This window comes from Lepeophtheirus salmonis, chromosome 3 (assembly GCF_016086655.4).
Source record: "Lepeophtheirus salmonis chromosome 3, UVic_Lsal_1.4, whole genome shotgun sequence".
NCBI lineage: Eukaryota > Metazoa > Arthropoda > Copepoda > Siphonostomatoida > Caligidae > Lepeophtheirus > Lepeophtheirus salmonis.
In genome coordinates this window covers 40,066,651-40,087,423 of record NC_052133.2, presented here as the reverse complement: position 1 = coordinate 40,087,423, position 20,773 = coordinate 40,066,651, and the positions used below count along the sequence as shown (strand labels likewise).

The following is a 20,773-nucleotide window of genomic DNA, read 5'->3' as shown; positions in this document are numbered from 1 at the left end:
GAAAAAAGAGCTTCAGGAGAAATATGATACTAATGAAATTAAGTCACTTGTTCCTATCAGCCCCCTGCTTTTTGGGGGCAAAAACAAATTACTGCTATAAAGAGGAGAACCGTCTACATTTAAAATAGGAGTAGAGTAGGAAAAATAATGTAATTTTATTTAGATTCATATATATTTATTTAATTATGCATTTTTAAAACAGTTTACACCAAAGATAGGGAATACTGCTTACTTCGGAGGGAGAAGTAAACTCCACGACGACCTATTAAATAATGAACAAAAAAGAAGAAAGAGCACGCGCAACAACCGTTTTTCCTTTTCTAATTTTTAAACGTAATTTTTTCATTACAAATATGTCCACTCAAGGGAATACTTTTGAGGGAGCACAGATGACGTAAATTTATCATTTTTTCACATAATTTATTTTTCTTTTTACGGAATTCACCTTGCGAATTCATGGAAGTTGAATTGTTAGTTTAGTTAAAGAGTAGTTCATGATACCTTCATCATCCCCTAACAGACAAAAAAGTATTCTCGTTACTAAAAAAAAAATCTCAAAAATTTAATCATGGGGTTTTTGTTTCGCAACTTTGGGTTATCTTTTGTCCTTCGGCAAAATATATCTTTGGAAAATAATGAAAAAGAGGCAAGAAATGAAAAGGTTTAGAGGAAAAAAATTCCTTAAATTGTTTAACTTTTTTCCGGTTCAAGCACTCAGATGCTCAAAAATGAATCAAAACCATGAATGGCGCTCATATCCAGCTCAATCTCCAACCCTGATAGAAAGACACTTTATTTATTGTCCATGATGGAAATTAAATAGTATGAACACTTTTTCTACTATTACTATTTTTTTTTTTTTTAAACCAACTGGATCTGTTGTGACTCGTAAGTACCGCTTATCAAATAGTTCTTCTCAAGGTCAACTACAACAGTAAAATAATAATATATTTATATATAGGTCTGAATGAAGAAGAAAGACTCTCAATTTGAATAATCACATAAATCAAGTTTTTGGCTATCTATCGTGTGAAGAATCCAGTATTCAAGGTGCCATCAAAAGGGGCGTTATTTCCCTTATTAATATTATTAAAGAAATACTTTTTTGTTGAGAAGTTTACCTGCCAAATCAGATTCCAAGGATATATATATTATATATGAAGAGCTACACTCAAAGAGTTATCTAAGAATACTAACTATATATATTTATAACAAATCAATCATATAGCACTAAAAAAATACGAACTGTAACTTGCAACTAAAAAACCTCTTCAAAATGCACACTCCACCCCACTCCACCACATAAGTCTGAGTCAGGGCTAAAACATAATAGTCAAAGTCCTTAGATCAGTGTTGGATTGACAGTCCTTGAAGGAAGGAAAGATAAGTTTAATGCATTCAACCGATACACCGTCCCAGCAATTTCAAAGGTGTATCCTAAAAGATCACTCCGTTCTTGAAGGGTCCATGAACGGTCCGAGATACGTGTGAGAATAACGCTAGTTTAATATCCTTGTTTTTAAGATACACAAAATTCAGTATTTTTCAACACTCCAACAACGATTGAAGGCTCAGAGGTGGTTTAGATAGAGCCCTTGGAGTGGGAGAAGATTGCTTAATACTTTTAAATTTATAGAAAAGAGACAAGATAACGGTAGTTTCGGATCCGTATCCAAAAGAAGAAGCAACGGTGGAAATTATATCTTCTTTTTACAAAATTCCCCTTGTGGATTAATAGAAGTTGCGTTGTTGGTTTAGTTAAAGAGTAATTTATAATCAAAATAATTTTGCCAAAAAAATTATCACATAGTCGTTGTTTCCCAACATGGGTTAAGTTTGATTCTTGGATAAAATATATATATATATATATTTGGAGGACAAGGGTGAAAGTAGTTCGATACATACAAGTACTTCTTGTTCCTTGAACGTCAATAACTCATGATATAATTATAAATTGGTTCGGTTTGTCCAAATTAGGAAATTGGAATCGGATGTATCCTGGAAAAAACTATATTTTTAAGAACTTTACAAAATAGCTAATAACTAACTGTTAAGTCAACTAATCATCTACAATTATAAAAAAAGTATGTCACTTGTTAAATTTGACATTTTTACGTATTAAATAACTGTTCCTCCAAAAATTTTTAATGAAAAGTGATATAAAAATAAACAAAAAATTGAAAAAATTACCTGGTATTAAAATACCAAAGCTTGGTTTATGTACCATGAGAACGTCACCTACCTGATTTGATTTTCAAAACTGTGTCTAACAAAAATTTAATTCTGCACTATAATTATGAAAAAAAATTAAATTTTTTTTGATTTGTAAGACTTACAATATGCATGCCAGCATACATACTTTTTAGACAGTATTATGGTATTGTTGAAAAAATTAAAGTATCAAAGTTTTTAATAATAAGCCATTTTTGGATAGGCTCTGGTACTTTTAGCTTTAAAATAAAATCATTTTTAGCTCAAAATTACCACATTTCAATCCTCTGTAACCATTTCAACTTTCTTGATATCTATCACATTTTTTGAGTGCTTTTTTAGTTTATCCAGACTTGGAAAAAAGTTCCTGTACGGCAAGTTCAAGTCGATTCTCAAGTCTTTTGCTCATAGGTCCAATTCCTGTTCAAATCCTCAGACAATAAAAGATAACTTATATCCAATGGAGGAATTGAAAGGACTTGAGAGTCCAACTCAAGTATCGAGTATTAGCTTTCGAACCCAAATCAAGTCTTGAGATTGTGTGATGAAGACGCGTTCCAGGTATCCAGTCCAAGTCCCCACCTCTGGTTATCTCCTATTAAAAATGTTTTTGAAGCAAAAAAATAAGGTATACGCGTTGTTTAATTATATTTGTTTGTAAACAAAGCAACAGATAGTGGCTCCCGCTTGCGGCAAAATAATACAACTTCCTGAATAAGGATATCATTTAATATAATATAAAATAGAGATATGTCATACAGGACGCATGTCAAAATTCTTCTGTGCATGTGCAATTAAAAAAAAAAAAAACTACAAACTGTCACACCACCTTGCGGATAATATATATGTTAGTAGTTTGCCCATCCCTTATTGCTATATTCCTAATACAAACGTATATAGACTTGAAAATTTCTATAAGTCAAAGAAAGATCATAATAAAATAAGATATATGTCTGGAGCGAAATAGAAATGTATTCTTATGTTCAATATTTGTTGACCGCCAATTAAAATTTTAAATCTGGTAAAAGCTTTGATTCAAACTAGATCAATATTGTTTTATGTATTTAAAGAAAACTAAAAAGGGCAAGTTCATTGACAACTAAAATGCTCAAAAAATTGGACTAGTGTTTCAATTCTATCCTTAATATCCCAAGACTGTAAATTCATAAGAAGGGACTTGGACCACTGTTGCTGATTGGACAAACAAATAATAAATTTTCCAAGAAAAGGCCATTTGAGAAAAATGGAGAATTTATCTTTTTAAAAATGGTCTTTCTAAAAATAAAGTAAATTATATTCGATAAATAACTATTTACTAGACTAGATTCACCTAGCGTTACATAGGGACATTAAGAAATTAAATTTAATTAAGAGCTCTTCTGCCTAATATAAAACAAAAAATAATTATCGTAAAATTTTAAGAATTATTCAGATGTTGGTTTTATGAGTATGAGTATACTAAAATATGGGCATTATAAAGACACTCCTCTTTCACGCTATGAGGAAGGAGTTGCTTTATTCTGTGTTAGACGCCCAACTCACAGTCTTACAGCCGGTTCTCTGAGCACAAAGTAAGTCTCTTAATATTTCAAAATACCACTCGGCTCTCAGGTTATACAGGTGAAGTACTAGGCCAAAATACAGTTCAAACTCTACCGCTGCCGTGTTTCTAGTCACCAAAGAACCCTTCTAATATACTATAATTCACCTCAGGCCACATGTTGTGCATGTGAAATGCGGGGGCGAGTCAAATTAGATTTATCCACTACCGCTTCACAGAGAATCAAGAAACCCTCCTGGTATCCCGGAATACACTCCGGTTCTAAGGTTATACAGGTGAAGTGCTGGGCAAAAATATAAAAAATACAGTTTTTTTCTCTATCACCGCCATGCATTAAGCACTAAGGAACCCTTCTAATAAACTATAATGCACCCTGGTTGTGTAGTTGAACTGGTGGACACCCATGCAAGTCGAATTTATCCGCCATCCCTTCCCTGAGCACCAAGGAACCTCTTAGTATCCCAAAATACACCCCAGTTCTCCAGTTGTAGAGGTGAAGTACTGGGCCTCAAGGCAGTTTAAATTACACCCCCAACGCATTTGTAAGTATCAAGATCCCCTTATATTATGGTAAAATCCCCCCCCCCCACGGGTTATGTGGCCCTGAGACAGGTTAAATTCTTCCACGTTGCTTCCCTGAGCATAAAAGAACCCTTCTAATATCCAACATACACCCTGACCCTCAAATTGTACAGGTAAAGTGCTAAAAGATTTCATGGCCTTAAAAGCAAAAAAAAAAAAAAAACTTACCAGAACCGTTTTTGGAGAGTTAAGAACCTACATGAATAATTTTAGGAAAATCAATTCATTGGTTTGGCCGTGATTGAAGGACAAAGACATTCACCTTTAATATATGTGTTGGTTTATTAAAAAATGCCCCTGAAAAGTATATAATACAAAACATCCTTTGGAAAAAATTAGTTTAAAAAAAAGGTGAATATGTTAGCTAAAAAAATGTAATTTTCAAAAAGGAAAGCAAGAAAATAGCTATTAATTATTATCCTTATGCCTACCTAGTTGAGACTGACGCCTTACTTTACTCTTTTTCGTATAGAGCCCCACAATAGCTAAGGCCAGTCCTGAAATTCATTCATTCATTTTCATAAGATAATCTACGGAATTAAATGTCTAAGCATTTAATTTAAGAGAACCATAAAATCAAAGTGATAATCTATTTTTGGTTACTTCTTATAAAAAGTAGGTTCGTTAGTGTTATACTCCCTTTTAAAATAATTTATGGGACATCAATCAGTACATGATCAATTAGCATTATAAGTTTATGGCAGGATGTGAAATTTATTGCATCTCATACCATTACTTCCTACAAAAAGACACAGAAAGAACGGCCCAAAATCAGTTGGGAGTTATATACCTTTATTCCCGACATTGGGATTATTCTTCATTTAATAGTCCGTTCATTTGACAAGTGCGTCTGCAAGGGCAGTTTGGAATTAGGGAACTTTCGCTATATGTTAGAAAATTTAATATTTACAATTTAATTTAATTTTTCAAATTTTTTGACAAAAAAATTAATTTTGAAAAGAAATTTCCAAAAAAATTAATTTTTTGAGAATAAGTGTGGATTTTGGAAATATTTTTTGTGAGTCTTCCTCTCCACAAAAATGGAATGACTTTGACCTCTTAATTTTTTTGTTCTGAATACAAATTATGACGTCAGTTGTAATGTGGCATTACCATTAGGATTATTCTTTATTTAATAGTCCATTCATAGCTGCATTTCCCCCCCCCAAATTAAGGAATTTTCCCTGTTTACAAAAAAATTTAATATTTTTATTTATATTCAAAAAATTTAAATTCATTTTTTTTATTCAAAAAATTTAGTATAATTTTACCAATTTGGTTGTAATGTGGCGGTTGTTTTGCTTATTCACAGTGGCATTAACTGTGAAAAAAATTTCATGAGAAAAGAACCAAAGTTTAGCCGATTTTTTTTTTTTTTTTGGCCTTGAAAAAATTTAAAATCTTCTTTGCTCTTTCCAACCATCTCAGCTTGATCTTTTCAGAGATAAGAGGTCCTGTTTTCCTTCTCCTGGATTTTGCACCAATTTTATTCCGGATTGAAAATAATAAAATGCGTAACATCAACCCTGTACCAGTGTTTCGAACAGCATTGAAAAGTTAGGTACTTAATCTCGAACAATTCATTTCAAAATCAATAATTTATTGTATTTGACTATTCAGTAAAGACCAACAAACAATTCGGACCAGTTTGCTATAATACAAATCAACTGGTCTCAATACTTTCCTGATGGGTATTAATAAATATTGGAGATAACCGATTTTGAAACCAAGTATTTGAAATTATTTATTGTAGAACGCAATACCAAACGTCAGTTGCAGCAAGTGCTGTAATTTTCCTCGTATTGTTTATTCTTTAATATATATTTAGCTTCACAGATAATATCCTTGTTAACCAGAGTAGGTCCCTGGAGATGGTTGTGTGAGCGAATTTATCCGATCTATTATACTGATTAGAGTGATTTATAATCTGTAAATATATATAATAGTGTATTTTGTGTGTGTGGACCTACGTGGACAAAATTTTACTTGGGTGCCTCTTTTGAACCTGGTCAGGTTAAGGGGCACCGATTTTTGGGGTGTCATATAAGGGGATTTTTCAACCCTCAAAACATTGATTAGGGGAAAATAAGCCTAAAATGGCAGCTTTTTTTAGTTAACAGTCATAACAGGGTTTTTCTTATTTTTAGAGCTGCTCCTTTTATTATTGAGAAGGGAACATGTATGTATAGAGTCGTGACCGGAAGTTACACCCTGTGCAGTTTCCCCTGGGAAGCTCTGCCCTGGGAAGTTTTGCCCTCATATATATATTATTGCATAAATGGAGCTTCCACATATAATTTAAGGTCTTCCTTTACTTCAACTTGAAGTCCTTTGTAATTAATTATGAAATTATGGCATTTGAGTAATTTATTTGAAATAATTGTTGTTTCTTGTTATAATGAATTCGAACTGTTTGATATGTTCAATATTATAATATATTAAAATTGAATTAAATGCACTTATTTTTACACTACTGAATGCAAAAATGCATTACAAATGACTTTAATTAGGGGGAGACTAAACGTTAATCTTAAATTATATGTGGAATATGCATTTATGCTATAATATATGTATGAGGACGAAACTTCCCAGGGCGAAACTTCCCACAGGGTGAATCTACGTTGTCTTGGATAAACATATAGTTGTCCTTGGGGAACGTGCTCTGCAACCATTGTGACATGGTACTCGAGCTTGTTGTATACGTCTATGTTGACTTTATCGTTGGCTTTGAAGAAGAAGGAAGGCATCTTGCTGCCTTCGGACACCACGACGCCGAGGACCATTACCTGACCTAGATGTTTGGTTCTGAAGGTTCTCTCGATCTGAACTCTTGATTCAGCGAAGAAGCGATCATTTCTCCTGTTCAGAACAGCGTCAACTGTAAAGATCTTCTTGTCGGAGATCGCACACCCTCTGCCTTTTTGCTTGTTGCTCGGACATTTTTGATCGCAAAAAAAAAGAAAAAGTAAAATTGTCAGACGTTTAGAACTGAGGCTCGACGGCCTCAAAGAGGATTCTAATTTTGTGAGCCCTCACCTTGTATACGGAGTGGGATTTTGTTTATTCTTTGCTCTCACGACTGCTTCAAGCTGATCTAATTTAAACGTCATGACAGCACAGCTGCTCTCCTCCCAAACAATCCTTAAAAATTGAGGATTCCCATGTGCATCTTCGGTTTCTTAAATTTTTACATACGGACAGTTGTGCATCACTGGCTATATGTATGTGTCACGCTTTTTGTGACGCAATTTCTGCCCAATTGCTTCTTCCCAAATGAAACCCTAGTATGAAACACTATTTATTGATATTTGAAGATCTCATTATTTGGTTTTTGATTCAGTTTCTGGAAAATAAATACGGATTTGTTTCCAACAAACCAGTCCCACCACCCATTTCAGCGCCAGACGTATAAAAAGCATGTAAGACAGGGAATTCAAAGACGGCAAGTCAACACCGCAACATGTTAAAGTTATTGGAGAAGCGACACAAGGGTTATCAAGGTTAATAGAAATACAAGGTTGTTAGGCCATTGTGTAATCGGGCTTGAACGAATTTTCAACCTGATGTATCGTACCGACTCCAGGGAAAGAAAAACAGATTTTGACAAAACATACAACCACTCATTTACTATGACGTCAATATTAAAAGCATGGTGGAAGTCAAACATCAGTTGTACATTTGTTATGGTATAACCTTGTATTTCTATTAACCTTTGAGGGTAGGAAAGGCATAGTGTTGTCCTCCTTCTTTCGGCAGTGCAACAGCACGCCACCTTTTTCGTTTCATATAAAGTTCAGTTTAAAATAATTGGGAGTGTTGTGAATGCAAACTGACAGGCTGATCTACCTTTACGTACCTTGCATTTTATGAAAACAACAAATAAAGGTGACAGAGCAATAAATCTACTAAGATCACACGTTGACTTTTTCTCGATTTTCAGTAAATATCTTTTCCCTGGCAAACATTTCGTTCGTGCTACAAAGTAATAACTTCAGTTGTTAGATAGGGAATGTTGTTTTATTGTATAATAATAGAGCAATAGCATATGATATAGTCAAATAATCCGTAAACTCATCCTTTTTGAAGCAATAAATATATACATACATAAAATTTACTTGAGGAGCATCAAGTGTTCCATACAAGTGTGTCTTGCTCATTAGACTTTCAATGCTCCTGCGTAGTAACTCATTGGAAAATGACGTCAAATCCCTTGATGACTACGATAGTTTAGTTTAAAACACATCTTTGCACATATACATGCTCTGTTAAATTGCGATTTTGTACAAGTTGGAACTTGTACAAAATTGATTTCATTACAACATCCGTCATTTGAGTTGTTGACAAAGGTGGGGTTGGTTCTTTTTGACAAAACTTTAACCATTTTGACTGACAATCATATTTATTTTTTTAATAGAAAAGACAATAGAGGATGAGCAAACACATAATAAAAATTATTAGGGCGTCCGCAGGATCATATTTAAAAAATTTAAATAATAATTTTTCTTTGAGAAAAATTTCAAAAATCCATAGCTATTTAGATAAATTTACTTTTTTGAAAAAAAATTTAAAAAATTAATTAAATTTCTAATATTAAATTTTTTTTTTTTTTTAAATTTAAAAAATTCGTAGCCATTCTCAAAAAATTAAATTTATTGTAAAAAAATTCTACAGCTGTTCACAAAAAAAAAAAAGTTTTGGGATTTTTTAAAAAATCAACTGTCAAAAAATAAGTTTTTGGAAACAAATTTTGAAAACTATATTTTAAATATTAAACTTTTTAAAAAAAAAAATCCAAATATCCAATTTTTGGATAAACATTTTCAAAAGTTTATAGTTAGTCAGAAAAAATGAAATTTTTTGGAAAAAAATTTGAAAAATTAAATTAAATTTCTAATATTAAATTTTTTGAAAAGGAATTTCAAAACTTCGTAGCTATTCTCAAAAAATTAAATTTATTTAAAAAAATTTTACAGCTGTTAACAAAAAAAGAAGTTTTTGGATTTTTAAAAAATCAACTGCCAAAAATAAGATTTCGGAAACAAATTTTGAAAACTATATTTTAAATATTAAACTTTTTGAAAAACAAATCCAAATATCCAATTTTTGGATAAACATTTTCAAAAGTTTATAGTTAGTCAGAAAAAATGAAATTTTTTGGAAAAAAATTTGAAAAATTAAATTAAATTTCTAATATTAAATTTTTTGAACAGGAATTTCAAAACTTCGTAGCTATTCTCAAAAAATTAAATTTATTGTAAAAAAATTTTACAGCTGTTAACAAAAAAAGAAGTTTTTGGATTTTTAAAAAATCAACTGCCAAAAATAAGATTTCGGAAACAAATTTTAAAAACTATATTTTAAATATTAAACTTTTTGAAAAAACAAATCCAAATATCAAATTTTTGGATAAACATTTTCAAAAGTTTATTTGCAAAAAATGAAACTTTTTGCAAATAAATTTGAAAAATTAAATTAAATTTCAAATATTAAATGTTTTTTAATTTTTTTTTTTTTTCAAAAACCCATAGATAATCTCAAAACTACGAATATTTTTTGAAAAAATAATTCAAATATTAAACTTTTGAAAAAATATTTCAATTATTAAATTTTTGGAAAAAAATGTCAAAAATCTACGTTATTCACAAAAAATGAAATTTCATTTTTTGGAAGCAAATTTGAAAAGTTAAAAAAAAATTAAATTTCAAATATTAAAGTATCTACAAAAAAGGCAAAATTCCTTGATTTGGCAGCGCATCATCAATAAAATTCAATAATATTATCCTTCAGGGAGTTGTATTATTTTTCCAAAAGACGACACAGCCGATTGTTTTGTAAACAAACTAATATAAGTAAACAACACTCCTGCCCTAGTATTATATGCCCTGTTGACCTTTTCAAATAGAAACGACGAGAAAATATGTCAACAATGAATGATCTATTTCTAATTGTGAGTAAATTTTGGAGAAAAGAAAATGGTTTTTTTTCAAATTTACGAACAATATTTTAGTATAACATCCTCCCTATAGCAACAAACTTGATTTTAGGCCCTTTATACTTGTTTCTTTAGGGAGGAAAGGTTGTGAGATACAAGATGTGAATTATCAGTTATGTAAGTCCAGTCTTTTCTTTTTTTTTTGGAATTGGTAATCTGAAGAGTGAATTTTCTTTTCCTTAGCAGTTGATTATATAATTCCTGAGTGGTGAACATCCTTTCCTAAATAGATTCAATAATATCCAAATTGAACATTCGTAAGAGCTCATAAAAGACCGAGGTAACCCTGAGGATTTGTTGTGGAGTTATAATCGTAAGTTCGTGTTGGACTCGGAGTAGAATAGGGGATCGACATTGGAGTAATTCTAGCAAGTCCCCTTGTTGATATCATTTTCTACCTCCTTCCTTTTCACAACTAATCGTAGCTGATCTAATGAAACGTCAATATCATCTTTCTTTCTCTCCTTCCAAAACATTTTTCAAATTGTCAGGGGGTACCATGTTGATTTTCTTTTAACATGGCCAATATACACAGGATTTTCATCACTTTACAACGTGGCTTTTGAATATACTCTTCGGGGTGTGTACAAAATATAATTATTATATGAAATGAATACTTTTTTTTTTTGCATGAGGCCTAGATTGTACAATAATACACATGTAAATAGGATATTATAAAGTTATTAGATACGTACTACTCTACAAGAATTTGTTCTTGGATCGGAATGTTGTTGTGCCTTGTCGTGAAACGTACACAGTATATTTATAGGGTAACTATTTTACCAAATATGACTCATACAATTTTTTTATATATTTGTGACTCTTATTACTTATCTGGCCTAATAGATATTAATGTATGTACTATTAGGTGAAACATCAATCCACGAATATATATTTAAAAAAAACAACATTTCATTGCTTTATTTCTTCACAAGGTGGATATCCAAGAACTTTGTGAAAGCATGACTTCATTTAAATCTATTTTTTTTGCACTTGTTATCTCATCGTCTTTCATATTCTGATATATATTATCAGAGTGCATTAAAGTAACCTTGCTATTTCTATAAGAGAGCATCAAAAATTTTATTCCTTATTAAGAGTAAATTTACCCTTTAAGGACAATTCGCAAACACATAAGAATGTGTTTGTTTTTTTGGCGCAGGAGCTATATCTTAGAAAGCGTAGGTTATTTAAAAAGCGTCAATGAGAAAGTCTTTTTTTTTTTTTTTTTAAAAGAAAAATCATCATCTCCTTACTAAATTTCTACAAATGTGGAGAGCAGGAAAGACCTTCGATCACAAATGATGATTAAACGAATAAATAGATCATAAAAAAATATTAAAGTAGTAATGTTATTCCATTAATAAACATTATCGTTCCATTATTAACTCACGTTAAAATAAATAAGGCATTGTCCTCCCCTCTTAAAATCAACTTGGCTGTCTCTATTAAAAGAAGTAGCGAAAAAATATGCTTTAATTATAGGGACAACGAACTTTACAAACACTTGCTCGAACAATTTATTATTGTTAATACAAAAAAAGGCCAGATGAACCTTGAAAATCAATAGAAGGCCGGTTATTATACGGAAAAAAAGAGAGAAACAAAGTATTTCTGCTCTCTGCAAAAGCGTTCAAGGCCAAGTAGTTAATAGTTCACCTTGCAAACGGAATCATACATTATAGAGAATCCGTGTTTCTTCATGTTCATTTAAATGTAACATGGGGAGACTCTTAAACTTAAGGTAATTAGAAGCACGTACGCAGTGCGTGGGCTGGAGGGGCTGTAGCCCCCCCCCCCCAAAAAAAAAAAAATATATATTTTTTATTTTTACTAGAAAATTAAATAATGGTAGTTTTTTTTATAAAATTTAATATTTGAAATTTAATTTAATTTTTCAATTTTTTTTCCAAATCAAAAATCAAATTTTCTGTGAATAGCTATGGATTTTTGAAATTTTTTTTGTAAGAAATTGAATATTCGAATTTTTTTTTTGAACAGATGTGTATTTTTGAAATTTTTTGGTAAGAGCTATGAATTTTGGAAAAAAAAATCTAAATTTTTTGTGAATACCTAAGGATTTTGGAATAATTTTTCCGAAAAAATTAAATATTGAAATTTAATTTTTGAAATTTTACGACAGCAGCTGTGGATTTTTGTTTTTTTTTTGCCAAAAAAATCAATTTTCTGTAAATAGCTATGGATTTTTGAAGCTTTCTTCCAATAAATGGAATATTCGATATTTTTATTTCAATTTTTTTTTTAACAGCTTTGTATATTTGAATTTTTTTTTGCAAGAATGTAATTTTTTGATAGTTACTATGAATTTTGGAAAAAAAATTCAAAATTTTTTTGTAAATAGCTGTGGATTTTGGATATTTTTTGCAAAAAAAAGAATATTGAAATTTAATTTTTGAAATTGTTTGTCAACAGCTGTGGATTTTTGAATTTTTTTCGAAAAAATTTTATATTTGAAATATTTTCAAAGGTACTAAGTATTATTTTCATCTTAGTCATATTTTTTTGGAAACACCTTTCGAGTCCTTTTTAATGGGAATTGATTGTAAAAAAGATGTATTTTTAATAACACAACAAGGATGGTAAATAAAGAGATAATATAACTAGTGTTGTGTAAAGTCCTTATCTAGAACTAAAACAGGAGCCCAGTTCAGTCTCGGTCCGGTCCAATCCTAAAATCTTATAAACTTTGGTCCTAGATGATATAACGGTACTTTATTTATTCTTGTTATAATCAGATATAGTATTGACAGTCCGGAGGACCGACAGTCTTAACGACCTGCCCTCAGACTGGACTCGTCTAAAACGAATAAATCAGCACTGACGAAGCACTACAAATAACTATTCAAATATATTTGGAGATAAAACTTGTAAATTATAATTCTCTTATCATATGTTTAAACGTAAATGTTTCCACACACCAGTACAGCCACTCTTACAAATTAATTAATATTTGAATAAGATACTAAATTCATTACAATTGAGTCATTCTAACTCTAACAATAAATGGAAAAATATCTACTTTTTCAAAGGTGTCCGCATGATTAAATATTAAAACTCCAAAAACTAAAAAATTTTGAAAAAAATTCAAAAATCCATGTCTATTCAAAAAAAAAAAATTTCAAATATTATTTTTTTGCTCTGCTACATAATTTGCCAGAATGAACTTTTTTTTCAGAAAAGAAATTCTTCAAAAGAGTACAGCCCCTCCAGCCAACCCCCTGCGGAAACTCCGGATTTTAATTTCCAGCTGAAAAGTGTTTTTCAAACTGTGCACACCAAGGCATAGCCAGCCATCCTCTTAGCCATACCTATATATCTTACTTCAAACAACAATTCTGTAGTTAAATAAATTGATAGTTATGTGTCCTAAACAAGTTGTAACTTGTACTAGAAGAGTGTACAAGTTCATATTTCTTCGTTTTATTTCATTATACACTAACCATATAAATTAACAGTCAGGGAAATGCCCGTATACTGCAAGTTGAAGTCGAGTTTCAAGTCTTTTCTCATAAGCTCAAGTCCTTAAATGTTTTCATTAAGTTCAGTTTGAGTCTTTGGATATTTTTATCGATTCCTCAGATTTATTTAAATTCATTGGAAGTTCATAATTACATTTTAGGGTCTATAGTGTTTTAAGGCTTTTTTTCTGTATAATCTAGCTTTTGAGACCAAGTCGTCGTGTCGCAAATCTCGATTCCAAGTCCCCACCTTTGTTCAGAACTAGGTATTATAATGCATGGACACTATCATTACAGGGACACACGTAGAGCGGGAGCTGTAGCCCCCTCCAAAAAAAAATAGAAAGATTCAAGTCAAAAATTAGTAAAGAAACGCACTAAACAAATTATGGGTACAATTAGGAAATACTAAGATAAGAGGAGAAAATTATGTTTATATGACGGTTCATTTATATATTATATTATTTTAAATCTGCACCCTTGAAATAAAAAGTAAGTATATCATCGTGTTCCCTAAAGATATTCTAAGGAAATACGAGACAATCATATCAATAGAAAACTAAATTATCACGTTGAATATCGAAAGAACATCTTTTAACTCGTGTTATTGTTAGGGATATGATGAAATAAAAGTGGATGAAAAGTTCATAGATTTATCATATGTGAAGAAAAAACCGCTGAGCATTTTTAGAAAAAGATGCATCAGAGGCTCAATGCACTGGGTCTGAAAAAGGAGGATATCTGTGGCAGGGCTTATGACACTACTAATAGCACGTCATCCAACATCAATGGCCTGCAATGATCAAGAACTATGTACCAGGAGCCGTCTAATGCCCACAAATTGATTTTGCTGAGGGCAAATGCCAGCGAGGTGCAGCAAATTCGGAATTGCATCACAATGTTTAATCAAACATCCCTATTCTTTAATTATTCTTTTGGAAATTTTTCTTGCAGAAATGTAATTTTTAAAATTTATTTTACAAAAAAATTTTATTTGAAAATTATTTTTTGTCAACCGCAGTGGATATTTTAATTTTTTTTCGTAAATTTTTTAGTTTTTGGATTTTTATTTCAGCATTAATCGAACAACCCCCCTCCCCATTATAATCTTGCAGACGCCCCTGAATATTGGGTTCACCATATATTATGTATATTATAAGAATTGAAAAAATAGATTTTCCCCTATTCTAGATTATTATCCAATATTTTTTTTAAGTTTACGTACTACATGAATATATATAAAATTATTTCAAGGATTTTGTCGTATATACATAGTTGATGGCCACGTTGAATTGCACATATATTGCAAGCTCACTAAATTTTATGAAGGAAACTACATTTATTTGGTGTACGATCGTTTGCAGATCATTAATTATTGTTATTCTTTGTATAGGACGAGGGGGGGAAAAATTGACAAAAATCTTCAAGGTAAATAATATTGCATTTTTGGTTTTTCCTCTATGTAGAACAGTGTTTCTCAAATGATTTATTAAATTTCCTCCTGATTGTCAGGCCCGTGGCTACCTCCTCACTAAAATCTTGTTGTCAAATTTATCGAAAAAACAAAGTTTTTTGTCAAATTTTTATTTTCTAAAAAAACTCAATAAAAAAGTATTCTATCAAAATTGTGAAAAATCCGTCCCCCTAATGAAAAATTATAACAACGACTCCTATGATCAGAAAATGAAATTTCTTAATAAATGACAACTTTTATTTATTATTATTTTTCTCCATGACTTCTTGGTAAGTTCTCCATTGTGGGTAGACAAAACGGGTTGTGTGAGGTCTAAATCCTAATCCGAAAATATCATTATAAAAAATATTTTCAATTTTTATAAAATAAAATGCGTGGCTCTTTTTTTCAAAATTTATAAATAATAGTTTTCATTAGATTTTTTTAATAAGGATTTTATAATATTGAACCACTGACTTATTGATTGGAGACAAATATTTTATTTCATTTGAATAATATTTTTTAGAAAAGGTCAAGTATTCCTGTCGCCTTATTAAAAAAGATTGTATTTACATTTCATTTAATGGCGGTTTTTTTGTTTTTTAAAAAAATATATTCCTTTTTAAAGACATTTGACTTTTTTTGGAAGATAAATTTTTAATTTTTATAAACGTCAAACGTGAGGTATATAGGAATTGAGATTCACTGCGACTGCAGTGGTCTAAGATCGTCTAAGTCTTAAAATATCCCGAGCCTAAATTTTAAGAAAAGAAAACTAGAATTGTTTTTTGGGCGTGCGCCTGCTTTACCAACACTTAATAAACCAATAAACTCAAAAACTCAATTTCCTCTTTGGGAGAAAAGGAGAACGGAAAATCAATGGTATTTTGACTACTTTTTAATACAAATTTATTCAAGTTTTCCATAAATGCTGCTTTATGGCAAACCTATTCACAAGTGCTAGATGGATGTATCATGGCAAATTCTGGCAATTCTGATTACATGATGGCATTACCTTGTATTTCTATTAACCTTGATAGGCATCAACTCCCTCAAGCGACTGTTACATAACAACTGCGTGTAGAAAATGGGTTACTCTTTTGTGAGTAACTGTCAACAGATGCTAAATGGATGTATCATGGAACTGACTAGCTTTTATTTATGATTGCCGCTATCTTCACGTTGATGTCTGAAACTTTTCAGACCACTCTCTTTTATGGGCATGACTATAGTTTTACACGCAGTGACAAGACTCTCTCTGACAGATCAAGGGAATTTTCGATCCCCTCAAATCTGTCGCACCATCTCCTCCTGAAGAGTTTAATCAATTTTACACTTTGTTATTTTTAGAAAGCAGAGCAATTACTTTTAAAAGATGTTGGTTGTTCGATTAATGTTGAAACAAAAATTCAAAAACTAAAAAATTTACGAAAAAAAATTAAAATATCCACTGCGGTTGACAAAAAATAATTTTCAAATAAAATTTTTTTGTAAAATAAATTTTAAAAATTACATTTCTGCAAGAAAAATTTCCAATATTAAATTTTTTGGAAAAAAATTACAAAATATAATTTCAAATTATAAAATTTTTGAAAAAAATTATAAAATCCACAGCTGTTGACAAATAATTTCAAATATTACATTTCTGGGATAAAAATTTCTATTTTTTGGAAAAAATTCAATTAAAAAATTCAAATATTAATATTCTAGTAAAAAGCAAAAATTCTTTAATTTTTCTTTGAGGGAGGAGGTTACAGCCCCTCCAGCCCACCCTTTGTGGACGCCCCTAATATTTCATATACATATTGGAGTCAATTATATACTTATTATTCAAATTTGTGGGATAAGTAAATATATCCAAGTATTTTAGTAAGTATTTAGAACCTTTATTTAATTTAAGACACTTATATGGGGTCCAATATGGCCTTTCAAATAAAGTCTATCAAAATTATTGCGACAATCAATTTGGGCTACTTTAAGTGCAATTTGCGGGGTCTCCAAGGAAGTTAATAAGAATAATTAATGTAATACAGTCTCAATTTTGAGAAAAATCATTATAGTATGCTTTTGTGTTGACGGGACACATTTATTGTATAATACAAGATAATATTATGTACTTTTGTTTCTATAAAGATGTAAGGAAATAAGAAGCAAGTTATTTTAATATCGAGAGTAAAATATGTATATGTTGGATATTACGAATGAACGAACATGTGTTGGCATTTATGTATTCTACAATTTACTTATCATCGGAATAATATATAAAATTATGTAACGTTTTATAATAATTAAAATTATGATATCTGTAAGTATATTATAGTGTCCCGTTTTTTGGGTTAATATTGCCCCCCCCCCCTGCACAAGGACACCTTTTCTGTGCAAGACAATACAAAAAATAACTTTGGAAAGGATTGATGCCTTTCAGGTCTTTTTAATTTTTATTCAAGTGGAAATTGGCCATTTTTAAGCCTCTTATACCGTCCAAATATTATGTTATGAGTCAAAAATTATATTTTTACTATTTGATAGCGGTACAAAAAAGTCATTGCTAACAGGTCTAAGTGCTGGAATATTTTCATCGAATCAAGTTCGAGTTCTCAGAAAAAGAAAGATACTTTAACGAGTGCTTTACATGAATTTTGAGTCCAATTCGACACAAGAATTAGATTTCGAGTCCAAGCAAAGTCTTGAATTATGTGAAAAAGAAGAGTCGCAATTCTTCAAAATATAGACTTGAGTCCTTGTCGAGTCGTATGCCCCAACCTTTGGTAGTTGGTTTATGTGTAAAAATATTGTGAGCCTTGTTTTTAATAATTTAAGGGGTTTCAGATTTGTTGAATAATTGGATGCTTCTCTATTTTATCAAAGATAACGTTCCTCCCTTAATAACCCTCATTGAAGTGATAGTTTTTGAACAAAAAGGAGAAATATTATATTACAAGAGGCTTAAAAATGACCCATTAAGACACAAAAATCTCCTTTTTTTTAAAATTAGAATGCCCAGTACCACAATGGCAAAAATAGTGTGAAAGGCCTCGAGCTTTGCCAAAGTCGGTTTCTACAAAAAAGTTCCTTTGTGCAGGGGAAAACAATTTTCACTCAAAAACGAGACAGTCTAATGTACTATATTCATATAAAATATCTAGCCCTCAGGTATGACATTTAGTAGTAGTTGTAGTATTAAGGGATATGCTGTTATTTGAAGATGAAGTTAATTTTAATATAATATATTGAAAAGTCATCAAAAATTCAACTACTTCCGTCTCCATTAAAATATGGCGTATGTGTAAGGATTGAATACGTATACAGGGCAGTCCAGGATTAGAGTCAATTAAAAAAATAACTCGCAGATTGTGGCTTTTCTTAATACTTTTGTACAGGTTTAATATTATCCTACAATTGACCATAAAATTTCATTCAAATTTATGGCCCTTGTTATGAACAGTAGAAGCCTCGTCACTGACTTGCAGCTAGTGCGGGCAACGGCTTCTGGAATATTTTTCTCAGGGAGGTGCTGTGATTATTGCCCGGTAAATACTCTACATTGCATAGAAGAGGGAGGCCAAAAGTACTTAAAATAGTCTATACACCATTCTTGGCATTCATTTTCAGTGTGGGTTGTGACTTCATCCTGCTGGATGTTGCAATATGTGTGACCTGGTTAACGAGTATCTTTACATAAAATACCCTTCATTTTACTACGTTTAAGTTAATGGAACTTAATTAACGGTTATGAAACCCTCTGTATATAGAAGGCTTTAATATAACTATGTGAGCTATTAATGAATTAAAGGAAATATTATTTACATAAAGATTTTTATATGCAGTGTTAAAACATGATATTTACTAATGTAAGAAATCCTTTCAAATAAAGTGATTTTGTCTATATTTAACTATCTTGAGAGGAATATTTATGCGCGTCCTTGCCGTAATATGAAACCAAGAGTAAGCATTAGGTGTATAATTAAAACTAATTAATTCAAAAATAGTATATTATAGAGAAAAGTCAACTTTTTTGCTATATTCATTTATTTAATTCAAACCTTAAATGAATTATTTGTTAGTAAAATTGATTCATACTTCCCTTCCGACTTTAGACAATTACTTTTACTTCTGTTGAAGAGTAATTAATTAATGGAAGCGGCATATAATAAAACATCAAAGGATAAAATGAATTCATAAATTGCCAAAAAGGTGGCACAAAATCCAAAAATGTTAAAAGGCATAACATAATTCTTATACAGATAGCAAAATCTAAAAAGTGTAGATGGTAACTCTTATATTATAGCGTTATTTCTTTGAAGATTACACTTTGAATTTCCAAATATGTATATTCTTTCCTGAGTCGAGGGAATAGACAGTATTAGGGATTTTTGAATGCCAGCAATGCGACACAATGGGAAGTCTATGGCCATCATGTTGAAAAATCAAATTCCCTCCTGATTTTATACTCAAGACTTTTATCACTAAATTATCTTTTGTAATGTATGATAAATATTCTTCATTTGGACTAAGACGAAAGTCCAACGCTAATGTGTCTTCCAGATGAAAAAGTCTTTCTGTTTTCTTGTATAAAACATATTTGTCTTTGACTTTTTCTGATAAAGTGACAAATATGTAATGAGCACTAAGAAAGATCAAATTATCTGTAGGGAATGGAAGATTGAGTTGAAAATCCAATTGATCATCGGTGTAAACGCTTCCATCCTTCTTTAATACTGTGGGAATTCCATCCTTGGATAATAAAGCACTCGCAATATCTGAATTATGGGAACACAATTTAGAATCGGATTCAGAAAGGATGGAATATACGGCATCATGGCTAATCGCTAACGTTCTCTCTCTGTGAATATAATTATATGAAATGATATAAATATCGTCTGACCAAAGAGAATTCACTTTGATATTACTTGTACGAATGCAGCACTTTGAGGTTCTTAATATTTATATCTCTATTCCTTTGGAGTATATCCGTTTGACTAACTCTCCATAAACCAATAGGTGTAACCAGAGAGTCTTCTGTCAAGAAAAACACGAGTTTTGGTCTTTCTTCTAAATAAATCCCGGCAATGAGTGGCGCATCCCTCTTCGGCAAAATAACATTTGTTTTTAACGATGAGGGTGATGCATATACTCCCAAATCGTTGGTAGTCAAGAGTACCCAACGATCTCCTGAAGGAGAGACGGAAATGCAGAGAGCCTTTTCTCCATCCTTAGCCTCCATATCATACATAAATAAGTGTTCATATCTACAAATAATTATTACTTTTGAATTAATTATGGTAAAAGAAAATAGTTACGATAATTACCGTCGGATGGACTCAAAGAACCATTCATCCTCATTCACAACTTGGCCTCCTTCTTTCAATTCCATGTTTTGAATATACACTCAGTGTTACCAGGTTTCTTTTCTTCTAGAAATTAAGCGTGGATTCGCTCAAATCTCGCGTCAAGCTAATCTACCGACGTTATGAAATATGAGTTCATAATGATTT

At 30.9% G+C, this 20,773-nt stretch overlaps 1 protein-coding gene across 1 annotated transcript; it reads right to left on the bottom strand.

Moving 5' to 3' along the window:
* Window positions 1-19,252: 19,252 nt before the first annotated feature.
* Window positions 19,253-20,728, bottom strand: LOC121115106 (WASH complex subunit washout). The gene is made up of 3 exons (XM_040709268.2): window positions 20,588-20,728; window positions 20,189-20,527; window positions 19,253-20,121 (listed from the first exon to the last, which is right to left on the bottom strand). The coding sequence occupies exons 1-3, from the start codon at window positions 20,650-20,652 to the stop codon at window positions 19,584-19,586; spliced, it is 942 nt and encodes a 313-aa protein (XP_040565202.2). The 5' UTR covers window positions 20,653-20,728; the 3' UTR covers window positions 19,253-19,583.
* Window positions 20,729-20,773: the final 45 nt, after the last annotated feature.